Consider the following 15,205-nt stretch of genomic DNA (forward strand, 5'->3'; position numbering starts at 1 on the left):
ACCTCTCTGAAGGACAGTGTGATATATATAAAAACTAGGCCCTCTCTTTAACCTCAGGAATTCCCAGTAAGATCTACCACAGTGATGCACATTACCACATTATTCCATATTTCTGCAACTATGGAAATTTAGAGCTGAGCTACTGATGGAAAAATTAGTTCAGATCGTTGAAAGCCTGATGGGGCTGTAGCAGAGGCAAGCTCAAAGTGAAAAATGAAAGTGTTAGTTGCTCAGTTGTATCTGACTCTTTGTGACCACATGGATTATAGCCTACTAGACTCCTCTGTCCATGGAATTCACCAGGCAAGAATATTGGAGTAGGTAGCCATTCCCTTTTCCAGGGGGTCTTCCCACCCCAGGGATCGCACCCTGGTCTCCCACATTGCAGGCACAATTCTTTACCATCTGAGCCACAGCCTGTAGGAAAAAACCAGACAAGCAGACTCTAAAGGGAAGCCTCCACAACTCCAGGTCCAAGCAGGAGAGGATCCCTATAGAACCAGAGTTCCTAATTGTTGGTCTGGCCTCAGGACCCTTTTTTCACTCTTAAAAATTATTAAAGACAAGAACTTTAATTTTTATAGATTGTATCTATTGATATTTACCATATTAAGAAACTAAAGCTGTGACACTTTTAAAACGCAGGAAACTACAAGTACACAGTCTTGTTAACCATCAGAGAAATGATGTCATCGCACAGCTTGTTGCCTCTGGAAAATCACACTATACACTCATGAAAAACTGAGAGTGAAAAAGTTCAATAACATCTTCTATTCTTATGAAAATTATTTTGACCTCACAGTTTCCTTGAATGTTCTTGGGGGTTCCCTGGTGATTCCAGATTGAAATTTGAGAACTACTTCTCAAATTTGAGAAGATAGGCTCCCAGCCAAGAACTACTAAACATGTAATAGAGTCCTATTAGTATTTAAGATGTTCTAACCCTATGAATGCAGAAAAGTCATAGCTGAAGAGTCAGAGTTAATAGAGTAGTCTGAGAAGGGCTTCAAGTCTGTGTGTACCGTAAGATTTAAGTTAATCACAAGCTCAGGTATCTTCATGGCCTAAAGATTGAAATTAGGAATCTCTGGGTTGTAAAAATATATACTGTTTTATTCTTTGTCATTTTTCTGAATTTTCCAATTATTTCTTCTGTGTTTTAGTTTTGAGATCAGAAAGAATATTGTTGCATTAAATTGAATTAAGATACTTCCTCAAGAGAGTACTGCTCACTTTGACTCAAGAATATTCTTTCTAACAAGAGGTCTAGGACCTTCAGAAAAGTTCATGTATATAAGCAGGTTTGTTATTTGGTTAAAGTCTTTAGATTTCACTGCTGTGAAATTTGTAGAGATTTAGACAACTGTTGAGTTTATCCTGGCTTAGAGAGGCTGTTCCTCATAGAGCAAGTTTATTGTGTCAAAACTGCATAAAAGGAATATTAAACATAATTAAAATTTTCTGGCTCTTTGAATGACATTAAACCAGTCCATTCTAAAGGAGATCAGCCCTGGGATTTCTTTGGAAGGAATGATGCTAAAGCTGAAACTCCAGTACTTTGGCCACCTCATGCGAAGAGTTGACTCATTGGAAAAGACTCTGATGCTGGGAGGGATTGGGGGCAGGAGGAGAAGGGGATGACAGAGGATGAGATGGCTGGATGGCATCACTGACTCGATGGACGTGAGTCTGAGTGAACTCAGGGATTTGGTGATGGACAGGGAGGCCTGGTGTGCTGCGATTCATGGGATCGCAAAGAGTCAGACACGACTGAGCGACTGGTCTGATCTGATGCTAAATACTCTATTTTCGTAGATAGTCTATTTAAAAAAAATAAAATAAAAATCATAAGGATTACTCTTTGAAAACTTCGTTTCGGTTTTTTATGAACTTGAAGGAAACACTGTTTCATTTTTAAAATGTTATTTTAGTGTAGACTTTATGGTTTTATCCTGTTTCCCTCAATTAACTCTAATTACTGAGTTTTATGATATTTCATAATAGAGACATTAGAATTTTAAAGGATCTTGGTGTTTATCTTAACACAGTATTCCTCATGGTGTATAATTAAGGCTGCTTTTTGGTGTCATTTTGAGGGTAGGGGCATTCTGTTATTAGGAAGATTTGGGAAATGGTTGGATAACACATTTACACAAGGTTCTTTATAATAAGCTTTGCACTGTAGCGCTCCTGGAAAAGAATATATGAAGTCAGAAGTAGAAATTTCCCAACTGATTTGCAGTAGAACTTTTTCTTCTTACAGCACCTAGGAGAACACGTGATCCACTTGCACTCTGGGGAGAGTTGTCTGCTAATACAGACAACTCCCTCGTGAAGTGGGAAATTAGAGAGCTGGCCTGCTTATGGTGCTTGTGTCCTCATTTATTAATTTAATAATAAATGATGCTGCTTTATAGTGTTTTAGTTTACTGGGTTCCTGTTTTCAAGGAGCTGACACTCCAATAGGGAAGACCATGGCATTCATTCTGATTCTTTGTGACCCCATGGACTGCAGCACACCAGGCTTCCCTGTCCTTCGCCATCTCCTGAAACTTGTTCAAACTCATATTCTTTGAGTCAGTGTTGCCGTCCAACCATCTCATCCTCTGTTGTCCCTATTTCCTTCTGCCCTCAATTCTTCCCAGCATCAGGGCCTTTTCTAATGACTCAGCCCTTCTCATCAGGTGGCCAAAGTATTGGAGCTTCAGCATTCATGGGTAAAACCATAAAGGAAGACATGATTGTGTGTCAGGAGGAAACCGACCATGCTGAACTGGGAATCTGTGATAGTTTAAGCAAAAAATAAAAGAAAAAACTTCACGAGAGAGGTGGCCTTGACCTGCCCCTGGAAGAGTGGGAATATACACATAAGTTCAGAAGTTTGGAGAGGAAGAGGCATCCTTAAGTAAATAGAGTCTGCCGTCAAAAATTTGGACAGGCTGGGATGATGAGTCTATTCCTTCAGCTCAAAATGTGTTCTTCTCTTTCCCAAAATCTTCTTTTCAGAATGGGTCTCAGTGCAGATAGGGGGTTGTGCATTTTAATGCTGGTTACCTTCAAATATCATTACACTTCACAAGGCTAGGCTATAGAAAGTAGCAATGTGGATGTTTTTACACAGCAAGTAGAGCTTCTACAAGGTCATGTCCATCTTCTAATCTTTCTGCTGTCTCCAGAGCCTGGCTCCAGGCCACTGAAATCTGGAGCTCAGTATGCTGATCTTTTTTTTTTTTTGTAGATTGTTAATATAAAGGACAGAAGTTTCAAACCCGTGCTGAATAAGCCTTTCAACAACCATTTCTTGCCAGAATAAACATAAAGTACATGGTGTACAGCATCAGATCTCTTGGACTATATTCTTTTAATATGCATAAAAATAGAGCATGTTATTGAATGTAAATTATATCTCAATAAAAATGATTTTAAGATTTTTTGAGAATCACCATTTTCAGACATATGAAACAGAAAGATGTATCTAGTTGTTTACAATCAACTCTGCGTGTAGTGTGGGTGGTTATGAATATGAAATATTTCCTTTCTTTCTGACATTAATCATTAATTAAAATGTGTATTAGTTTGGAGTAATGCATTATTGTTGTTATTGCTCAGTTGCTCAGTCGTGTCCATCTCTGTGACCGCATGGACCAGAGCATGCCAGTCTCCTCTGTCCTTCACTGTCTCTTGAAGTTTGCGCAAATTCATGTACATCGAGTCAGTGATGCTGTCTAAGCATCTCATCCTCTGCCACCCCCTTCTTTTGCCTTCAATCTTTGGTGACCTGCCGGAGTCCAACTCCAGCAAGCAGGGATTCAACCTGAAAAGATGAACGATGTCGGCGAGAGAAATGAGGCAGCCTCTCAGTTTTCTTTTGGACTGCCTATTTATTTCAAGTTTAAGATTCTCTTTTATACTTTTACAAAAACATTAGGCCAGAGGTTTGACATTTTCAGTTCCCCTTCTCCCAGATTTATTATCTCCATAAATCATTGTTGCTCTTAAAACAGAGTTTCTGCTTCAGTGATTCTCTGGGAATCAGCCTTATCATCTATTATCTACCTCCTCTAATGTGTCCTATAGTTAACTTGTGATTACATTGTAACTCATGCTACATTCCTCAGTTTACTACTTATCTTCCTAAATCCTGTTTTCCCCAACATCCTGAGCTCACTATCTCTTAAAAAGGCTTCTAGCTACAGTGTCTCTAAAAATTCTTAACTTCTATAAGCTATAGTAAAATATACTAACGTTACAACATTCCTTAAATCTTTAACTTCTAAATATTTTAATTATTTCTAAGCCCTAAATTCTGGAGAAGGAAATGGCAACCCACTCCAGTACTCTTGCCTGGAAAATCCCATGAACGGAGGAGTGTGGTAGGCTACAGTCCATGGGGTCACAAAGAGTCGGACACGACTGAGCGACTTCGCTTTTGACTATTTTTATGACTAGACCCCGGAGAAGGCAATGGCAACCCACTCCAGTACTCTTGCCTGGAAAATCCCATGGACGGAGGAGCCTGGTAGGCTGCAGTCCATGGAGTCGCTGAGTTGGGGCACAACTGAGCGACTTCACTTTCACTTTTCACTTTCATGCATTGGAGTAGGAAATGGCAACCCACTCCAGTATTCTTGCCTGGAGAATCCCAGGGACAGAGGAGCCTAGTGGGCTGCCGTCTATGGGGTCGCACAGGGTTGGACACGACTGAAGCAACTTAGCAGTAGCAGCAGCAAGCCCTAAATTCAGTAAACTCCTTTGCCATAAACATTCTCCTCACAAATAGGCTTCAGATATCAATCCCTCCCATGGCCTCAAGCTACAGCCTATGTGCTCATCCTGGAACACTCTTGTGTAAAAGTCCTTGAACAAATGTCAATGATTAACCTTATGAATAATTTTCTGAGCACAGCTGCAGAAGGCTTTGTGCCTTCTCATGCTCCTCTCAAGAACAATAAGCACCTTAGTATTCCTTTTCAGTCAACTCAGCCGAGGACAGGAAAAGACAAGTCAGAATTACAAGGCCTAACTCCTTCATCCCAGGATCTGTGCCTGTGGAATGAGGAGAGGGGGCTGGGGGCCGTGCCTCCATTTTGTCAGTAATGCCTAACATGGCTCCTGACAGTGACCAGAATATTGGAGCTTCAACTTCAGCATCAGTCCTTCCAATGAATATTCAGAGTTGATTTCATTTAGTCACATTAATTACTGTTTATTAGAAGAAGCAATTGTAGAAGCTTCCCATTACTAATAGGCAGGCTGTTCACGGGTAGCATGTTACAGGGGCTTGGGTTCTGCTTTCATACTCACCAGTCTTTTCCTTTAATGGTGTTTTTGGTGCTGTTGTGCCCAGGAAACAGCTGATGTGCTATGTCTGATATCAGTTCAGTTCAGTTCAGTTCAGTCGCTCAGTGTCTGACTCTTTGCGACCCCATGAATTGCAGCATGCCAGGCCTCCCTGTCCATCACCAACTCCCGGAGTTCACTCAGACTCACATCCATCGAGTCAGTGATGCCATCCAGCCATCTCATCCTCTGTCGTTCCCTTCTCCTCCTGTCCCCAATCCCTCCCCGCATCAGGGTCTTTTCCAATGAGTCAACTCTTTGCATGAGGTGTCTGATATAATCATCCATTTATGGTTGGTAGACCAGTTGGCTTTACTTACTGTGTAAAATGTTTTAATTTTGTGTCTTGTTTTAAAAGTAGGAAACCTGTGTCCATTGCCAGCATCATTTATCATCATTCTTCCTTTTCTCTTTTCCTGCCTGGTCCTTCAGTTTTGGAATGCTCCACCCTCAACCTCTTTTCCCACTCCCTTTGCATCTTGCTCTCTCATGGATCCTTCCATCTCTCCCTCCCCCTCACCTCTCAGCTCTCTGGGAAAAAAAAGAAATATAAGGGAGAACAAACAGGAACATCCTTCATGAATACATTTGGGGGGAAAAAAAGCCTTATAATCATATGTTTATGTTCATTTCATTTTTTCATCTTCCAAAATACAGGCCTGAGCACAGCCATGCTTCTGTTTTGCCTACTAGCCATTTGTAGGTATCTGGTAGTAATGATGCCCAATTCATTGATAAATAAGCATCTTTTTTCTGTTTTGCTAAGTTTATTTGTCATGTCTGGATGAGTAGTTTAAATGTATGTTTGTAATAGCCACTTACCAAGTGTTTCACACGGGATGCAAAAGAACAAAGTAAAAATGACCATTATATAAATCAGTGTTTACTATGCTGCTGCAGTCCAAGCCTTGGCAGATCAATGATGCAGGAGAATGACTTTCACTTTCATATAATTTCTGTAGAAGGTGGGCCTGATATTGGCCACCAGAGAGGACAACTCAGCAGACAAGTGAAAGAAGTCAGTCTGAGTATAATGAGCTGAGACAGAGAGGGGCTGTCCGTGAGAAAAGAAACCCAGTGATGGGTCAGGGGAGGCTGCTGACTCTGTGTCCAAGGAGGCAGATCACTGCAGTTGGACAAGGCGGGAGGGAGTGTGTGCACCCGCGTCTGTGAGACGGTCTAGAGATGAAGATGGTGGGGACAAAGCCTAGGGTTCTTACAGGGCATGTTGGGAAGGGATACCACATTTGGCTTACCTGTCCCTGCTGGCCTGGGGGTGGATCCTGAAATGGCACATCCATACTGGACAATCCATGTCTTTAGTTCAGTGACTATCAAAGTGTATGTGAAGTCATTTGACAAACGCTGCCAATTTCCTACAGATATGACTGCCATACTGGGGGAAATACTCATTGTCTGTTTTGGGTGCCATGTGAGTCTCTGTTATCATTTATTGAAAGGAGATACAAAAAAGGTAGAAGGGAAGCATGTTTTATAAATATTTGTAGGCATAGCTCAGAGATATTACGGGTTTGGTTCCAGACCACCACAGTATAGTGAATATTGCAATAAAGCAAATCATGCAAATTTTTTGGTTTCCCAGTGCATGTAAATTTATGTTTATATTATACTATAATTGATTAACTGTGATATAGCATTATATCTAAAAAAATAATGTTAATTAAAAATACTTTGTTGCTGAAAATGCTATCACTTGAGCTTTTAGTAAGTCATGGTATAATATCAAAGTCCACCGGTCACAGATCACATAACAAATATAATAATAATTTAAAAGTTTGAAGTATTACAGAAATTTCCAAAATGTAACAGAGAAACAAAATGGGCAAATGTTGTTGCAAAAATGGTGCCGATAGATTTGCTTGACTGAGGATTATCACAGACCTTCAATTTGTTGAAAATGCAGTATCTGCAAAGTGCAATAATGCAAAGTACAGTAAAATGAGATGTGCCTGTATATGACTTGATAGCATTATATGTAGGGACACTTGCTTGCACTTTTTGTTTTCGTTTTTTTCATTGTGAGGAAATGAGGTCGGACTGGATTCTTTTATTATTCTGGGTTTGCCTTTGCAGAATATGTATATACCTGCAAGCAATATTATTTTTCTCAGAGTCTTTCTAGCACTTTCAGAATATGTTGGATGTACTTATGAAGGTGCAAGATATTTCATTGTATTTTCAGGGGAATGCTTGTGCATTATATGCAAGGTTACCCAGGAGACAGAGTTCCTTAAAAACAAAACAGTAATAATAACAGCAAAACCCTAAATACTCTAAGTTCTGATGACACTTGAGTAGAGAACCAGCAAACAGTGTGCTCAGAAGAAAGGAAAAGCTAATTCTGTATGTTAATCTGTGGGGGTCAGTGAAAAGAGAGCAAGAAATAGATGGTGGAAAAGGCATTGAAACAAATAATAAATATCTTCTGTGGGTTTTCTTCTTTTGCAGTTCCATTCTGAACTCAAAGTGGATGATGCTGTCAGGACTGAACCACTGACCAGAGTCTGTGAACAATTCCCACCTTCTCACTGGCCATCAGTTGAGATAAGATGGAAGACTCTTATAAGGATAGGACTTCACTGATGAAGGGCGCCAAGGACATTGCCAGAGAGGTGAAGAAACAGACCGTAAAGAAGGTGAATCAAGCAGTGGATCGGGCCCAGGATGAATACACCCAGAGGTCCTACAGTCGATTCCAAGACGAGGAAGAGGACGATGACATTTATCCGCCAGGGGAAACCTATAATGGAGAGGCCAATGATGATGAAGGCTCCAGTGAAGCTACTGAGGGTCACGATGAAGATGATGAAATCTACGAAGGGGAGTATCAGGGCATCCCCAGCATGAACCAAGGGAAAGACAGCATCGTGTCAGTAGGGCAGCCCAAGGGCGATGAGTATAAGGACCGCCAGGAGCTGGAGTCTGAGAGGAAAGCTGACGAGGAAGAGCTCGCCCAGCAATATGAGCTGATAATCCAAGAGTGTGGCCATGGCCGCTTTCAGTGGGCCCTCTTCTTTGTCCTGGGCATGGCCCTGATGGCGGATGGCGTGGAGGTGTTTGTCGTGGGCTTTGTGTTGCCAAGCGCTGAGACAGACCTGTGCATACCAAATTCGGGATCCGGATGGCTAGGTGAGTGCATCCCAGCAGAGAGACACACTCTGAAACTGCTCTATTTGTTGAGGACAGTTAACAAATAGAATACATACTTTCCATATGGAGGCCTGCATTTGTTCCCAACATTTGAACAATTTAAAACATGCAAAGGAATCAAAAGAATGGTGCAGTGATACCCAAATATTTCTACCTATTTCTAACTTAGATTCTATAGTTAACATTTACTGTGTTTTCTTTATCACCTAGCCACCTATCTATCTATCCATCAATCCCACTTTTATTTTTATGCATTTCAAGGTAAGTTAGAGCAATATATTTTTAACTTACACTGTTATAAATGTTGCATTAGGTTCTCCTTAATTAACTTCAAAAGACATGCCCTTGGAAGTTAATAAAGCTATTATGTGACACTTACCTGACATTTTTCTAAATATAGAGATTAATTCTTCAAAACTCTGATAAATGTGATTTCAGATTCCAAATTTTATGTGTAATATTGTGGTTTAAACACTTTTGGGACCTGTGAATTTTCATTTTTTCCTATAATCTATGTGCATGTCTGTTGGTTTTTTCAATTACCCTTATTTATAGCATTTTCTTTAGATGACTTTGGCTTTTTCCAAATTTGTACCTTTGTGCCTACAATGAAAAAGCTTCCTTTCCTCATAGGACTTAAAAATCAATTTCAAATCATATTAACGTTTCAATTATATGTATTAAAACCATATAACCTTGCTATAAAGTATCTAGAGAGCAAATATGACTTTTGTTTTAAAGTTACTACTGCACTGAAGGTTCATTCATATTGTTACAACGCTGTATTTAACCTTCCCTCTGGGAGAAAAAGTAAGAAGGCCAAGAAGCATGCCCACAGCAGACTATCCCCAAAACGTAAGGTCCACATCAGACATGTGGTACATTAAATCAGGAGACCTTTCAAGCCCTTCTGCTCAGAGAACACGTTTGTGTGCATAGCAAACCTTTATGTGTTTCAGAGTCTGTGAAAGAGAGTAAGAATACTTGGTATCTCTGTTTCCAACGGACTTTTTAAAACTAAAACTTGAAAAACAAAAGTATACAGATCTTTTTGTGGTTTAGTAAGTAACTCCTAATTTATACTATATAATATATATCATAAATAATATAATAATTATATTAATATGTATTATTATATATAATATAAACTCCTAACTTATCCCTTCCTTCTCCCTTCCCCTTTGGCAACCATATGTTTGTTTTCTGTGTCTGTGAGTCCATTTCAGGTTTGTAAAGAAGTTCATTTGTATCGCATTTTTAGATTCCACATGTAAGTGATATAATGTGATACTTGTATTTCTGTGTCTGACTTGCTCATTTGTTTCTTTAATTGCTCAACTGGAAGAAATAGACCCATAGATGCAGTCTGGGAGGGGGATGAAGCGGGGAGCACAGGGGCATAGATTGCACGGGTTTTGTTGGTGGGCTCATCTGTGTGTTCACTTGTCAAAACGCAGAATAGGGGTTGGAGGAAGGTATAAAGTCATTAAGTTCATCATTTCAGCATATCTATTTCATAGATAGCACTCTAATTTTGTTTAATTTTTTTCCTTTGGTGAGTAAATCTACCTACCAGGCATTAAAATATTTATCAAGATTTTGCTAACAGAATATATCAGCAGAATGTTTTAAGAAAACAGATCTTTAGAAACACATCTATTTTAATACACAATATTTAATACTTTCAGGCTTGAATATAGACTAGCAGTCTTTTCATGTTATGATCCTCGCTTTTATATCGGAAGCAGAAAAGTCGAAGCTGAGCTTCCCTTTTATCTTCCTGGTGCTGAAGGAGGTACAGTAGCCCACACGGTGCTCTTACCAGTCTGTCCCATAAACTGATGGTGTCACATACCCCCGGGGGCGTTCACAAGTGTAGATAATGCTGGGGAACTATTGGAGCACAGACATTTTCATCTCCCCATAAACACTGCCTGCTTTTGTGAATTAAAAGTGTGTTCCCAGGAGTGTATGCTCTGAGTCCCCCACAGAAACTTTGTGATGGGTTCACAACTGCGCCTTCCAGACTTGCCTTTCAGTTATTTGCCATTGTAATTTTACTGACAATTGCATTCTAACACAGTCTTTTTTTAGACAAGCATGTAAATTGTTTTGCCATTTTCATTTCAGCAAATAATAGCTTTGTAATATAATTACCACACTAAGTCATAGCAATGGGATCAAAATGCAAGACAGGAAGATGCACAACCCATGTTTGGTGGCTTTTGGGAGGAGAAAGGTTTGCAAAATTGGTTCTCACTTGCCACTGAGCATTGTGTCATTTCACTTAAGGAAAACTAGGAATGAAAAATATTAGCCGATTTATGTTTTAATTATTTAGGAGACAATGCCCATCTTTGTGTTTGCTGGAAGATTGACTTCCAGACAGTTAAGGGCATCCCTTGTGTGCATGTGTTTGTCTGCACAGTCTGTGTGCATATATAGTGTTGTTAACTGAAAAGAGGTTAATCTAATGAGCTGCTATTTAGGGGAATAAGTACCATCATTTTAAGAAAATTCATTTTCTATTGCCAAAGTCTATTTATTGAGTATTTATTATGTGCAAAGCATGATGTTACCACACGGGAACATAGGAGAAATAGCAAAAACAAAACAAGGTTTGTGTATCCAAAGAAGTCATAGTCTAGCATAGAGAGATGACAAGTGTCTGTGCACCACCAAGTCAAGGAAACAAATATCCACAGCCAGAAGTTGTTGTTCAGTTGCTCAGTCATGTCCAACTCTTTGGGACCCCATGGACTGCAGTACATCAGGCTTCCCTGTGCGCCACCATCTCCCAGAGCTTACTCAAACTCATGTCCGTCGAGTTGGTGACTCCATCCAACCATCTCATCCTCTGTCGTCCCCTTCTTCTCCCGCCTTCAGTCTTTCTCAGCATCAGGGTCTTTTCTAATGAGTTGCTTTTCATATCAGGTGGCCAAAGTATTGGAACTTCAGCATCACTCCTTCCAATGAATATTCAGGACTGATCTCCTTTAGGATTGATTGCTTTAATCTCCTTGCAGTCCAAGAAGAGAAGTGTATAACCAGAAGAGAAGTGTAGCTAAAGAGACTTCAAGCAGGGAGACCCTGTGAGGGGAACAGACCTGACTAAGGCAGTGGAAGGAAGGCATGGACCAGAGAGCTGACCCAGAGGTAGAGTCAGCAAGGGTTGGGTCACTGGTAGTTTGGAACGGAAGGAACAGGACAGTTAGTGGAAGGCAGGCAGTTCATCAAGTTAGGTAAGGCAGATGGTAGGTTTGAGCATGAAGGAGAAAGGAGAAGGGTTTGTTTTTCTATTTTATTTTAAAGATCTATTTATTAAATTTGGTTTTGCCGGGTGTTCATTGCTGTGGGCTTTCTCTAGGGGCAATGCACATGCTTCTCACTGGCGTGGCTTCTGTCGCCAAGCTCTGGGTTCAGGCACTCAGGCTTCAGGAGGTGCAGCCCCTTGGCCCGAGGGCACAGGCTCCACAGCCTGTGGGCTCCTCCCAGACCAGGAATCGAACCTACGTCCCCTGCACTGGCAGGCAGATTCGCAACCACTGGACCACCAGGGAAGCCTGGTTTAGTTTTAGACCGATCACTTTGAGATTTGGGGGGAGGCATCCAAAGAGGAGCACCTGATGGGCTCCTGCCACCACGTGAGCTGAAGCGCTGAGTGTTTTGAGAACCATCTCATTTAAGGTGAAGCTGCCCAAGACCGTAACCAGGGAGAGGGCAGTTTCCTGCCGAAGACTATTTGTGGGACTGGTGGTGAGGAAGACGTCACAGAGGAGACTGAGAAGGAGCAGCCGAGAGAGAGGGCAGCTCTGGGAGTTGCTAGAAGAAGGAAGGGATGTACTTCCTTCATAGGTGCGGAAGAGTCTTGTAAAGGTTGAAACGGGCCCCTCGGGTCTGGCCCTTGAAGATCTTGGCCGCCACTAATGGTTCTTCCAGTTTGTGCCAGGCTAGGACGTTCATTTGAAGGGACGAGCCCATGTATGGAGTGAAGTAACAGCGTGCCCTCCAGCTTCCCAGCCCCCTGCACAGGGGCCGGGCCTCCAGCGTTCTCCCCTCACAGGGCTGCGTCTCACAGTGGATTCGCAGGGAGCCCTCTCCAACCACATCTTACCTCTGGTCCAAGAGCTGCTGAGGACCAGTTTGGGTTCTAAGAAAGCCTCCAGACAGGGAGGGATGTGTGCCGGTTTCAGACTCACAGCACGACCAGGCTCAGCCACCTTCCCGCTCTCGCCTGTCACAGCCCAGCTAGTGCCTCGCTGGCTCCCCTTCCTCCTGCTCTTCCTCTGGACTGTTCTGTCTCCTGCTGGAGAAGCAGGGAGCCTCATCGTTGTTGGGCCACCTGCTTTCTGGTTGGGGGTGGTAGAGTGGAGTAATTTTTAGGTACTAAAACATTATCGTGGCCAAGTGTTGACGAGTGCAAAACAGATAGAAGACAATATATTCTAAACCAAGACATACTTGAGAACTCAGCCTGAACTGAGTGATAACTGAACATCCTCTATAGGTTTCTTCTGTCTTTTATCAACTGTAACACCTAATTTCCACATGCCTTGGTGATTTTCAGAGCAAGAGTTTTGATAGTGTAGGCAGGCCAAAGCCGGATTGTTGTTGTTAGTTGTTAAATTGTCTTTGCGACTCCATGGACTGTGGCCCACCAGGCTCCTCTGTCTGTGGGATTTTCCAGGCAAGGATACTAGAGTGGGCTCCATTTCCTTCTCCAGGGGATCTTCCCAATCCAGGGATTAAACCTTGATCTCCTGCATTGGCAGGCGAATTCTTTACCACTGAACCACCGGGGAAGCCTTAAGCATCTCTTTAACCTCTCTATCTATAGTTTTTATTTGGATGGTGTAGAATTCCTTGGAACATACGGAATTCTCTCTCTCACTCATTTTTTTTTTAACCACTTATAGCAAGAATAGTTTCCTTAAAGCCTGGGCTGGATGAATATGACCTGAACGCATACCTAATTTCTTTCTCCATCCCTCCATTTGTTCCCTTATTCCTTTCGTTATTAACAAAAGAAGAAAAATTCTGCTGAGATTTCTAAAGCTGCTTTATGTCTGGATGTTTGTATTTTGGGGGAAAGAAAAGAACAGCTTCAAGTTTCTGAGAGTCCCTTTTTTCAGTCCCATTGACTGTTATTTGCCCCTGGACTACAGACAGAGTGTAGTGACTGTGTTCCTGTGTGCTGAGCATCTTTTCAGGGCGTGTATCACTCTTGCCCAGTGCTGCCAGGTGGACCAGGATATCCCAGCTGATAACAAAGAGTGATGCAGAGTTTTTCCTCTTTGAACTTTATTCCAAGAGCTTTATCATTTGGCATCTGGTGCGCTCTAAATTTATGGAGAAGGCAATGGCAACCCACTCCAGTACTCTTGCCTGGAAAATCCCATGGACGGAGGAGCTTGGTAGGCGGCAGTCCATGGGGTCGCACAGAGTCGGACACAACTGAGCAACTTCACTTTCACTTTTCACTTTCATGCACTGGAGAAGGAAATGGCAACCCACTCCAGTGTTCTTGCCTGGAGAATCCCAGGGACGGGGGAGACTGGTGGGCTGCTGTCTATGGGGTCGCACAGAGTCGGACACGACTGCTAAGTGACTTAGCAGCTTAGCAGCACTCTAAATTTAAGACCCTTAGCTTTGTACCCTAAAAGTGTGTGCTGCAGGCTTCAGGATCAGCAGCTCTGCAGCCTGCTCAATGCCATTGTCCTCTGTGTCTTAGAGGGAAGTTTGATCTCTGCTGTGGGTGTGCCCTCTGGCTCTGTTTAGCCTCTCGCTGTCATAGTGATTCTAATTGGAAGTAAATACTTATTGATTCCTAGAGAATATCCTGTCCACCAACACTAGCAAAATCTTATTTGGATTCATTATTGCCAAATTGGAAAAGAAGACTCAATAATTCATTGCCATTATATTCCTGGGTCTTATTCTCTCTGGTCTTTCACATCCTTCTGGGAAGAGAGGTTTCTGGCATCCAAATGGAGTTGGACCAAGTAGCCTGAAAAGGTTCCTCCATCCAGAGCCCACAGGACAGGAGAGAAGGGAAACTCTGTGTTTCATTCATGAAATTCACCAGTAAGTACATTCTGGGCTGTGAAAGTGTGATAGTAAATGCCCTCTGTTGTCTGGAAGGTCCCTGGGTGATTGCTCACAATATAGCTTTGAACCTGAAGGCTGATTATTGCAGCTGAACACCTGTATTCCTATGTCCGAGATTACTCCTGGGTGGGGATTCTGATCCTCTGGCTTTAATATCTTAATGCAGTCTGGGACTCACCAGGAAGGCCCTGAAGAACTCGGGGAAGTGTTATCGGATTAGGGAATTTGTTAACTGTGCATTTTGGTTTAAATAAGGCAGTCAGACTATTGATCATCTAATATCTGGATCAAGCCAAATACATGTAATACAGACTTGTAGGTTCCAATTCTAAACACCATGTGTTCATGGGAAATCTAATGTCTCGAATATTCTTCCATAACAAGAACTTCTACAGGACCTAAGTTTCCTGCATAAAGCTTCAGAATATAGGAAACAATTACATTCATCTTGAAGAATTAGTCTGATAAATCACTGATGGAAGTATTCCCAACCTACATATTTGCAAATTGACATTCTTACCTTACACTTTGAGATTTCTTATTGGCCTTTAAGATGGTGAGAGGAGAAGTAATGAAAAAAAATACT

General features: G+C 41.7%; 1 protein-coding gene across 1 annotated transcript in view; it reads left to right on the plus strand.

Annotated features, from left to right (window-relative positions):
• Positions 1 to 15,205, plus strand: part of SV2C (synaptic vesicle glycoprotein 2C) — a 224,626-nt gene that overhangs the window by 41,566 nt on the left and 167,855 nt on the right. The window contains exon 2 of the mRNA XM_061430005.1: positions 7,810 to 8,490. Coding sequence (XP_061285989.1) covers positions 7,911 to 8,490 — 580 coding nt within the window. The 5' untranslated portion in view covers positions 7,810 to 7,910. The remainder of the gene's footprint in view (positions 1 to 7,809; positions 8,491 to 15,205) is intronic.

This window comes from Bos javanicus, chromosome 10, assembly GCF_032452875.1.
Source record: "Bos javanicus breed banteng chromosome 10, ARS-OSU_banteng_1.0, whole genome shotgun sequence".
NCBI classification, from domain to species: Eukaryota; Metazoa; Chordata; class Mammalia; order Artiodactyla; family Bovidae; genus Bos; species Bos javanicus.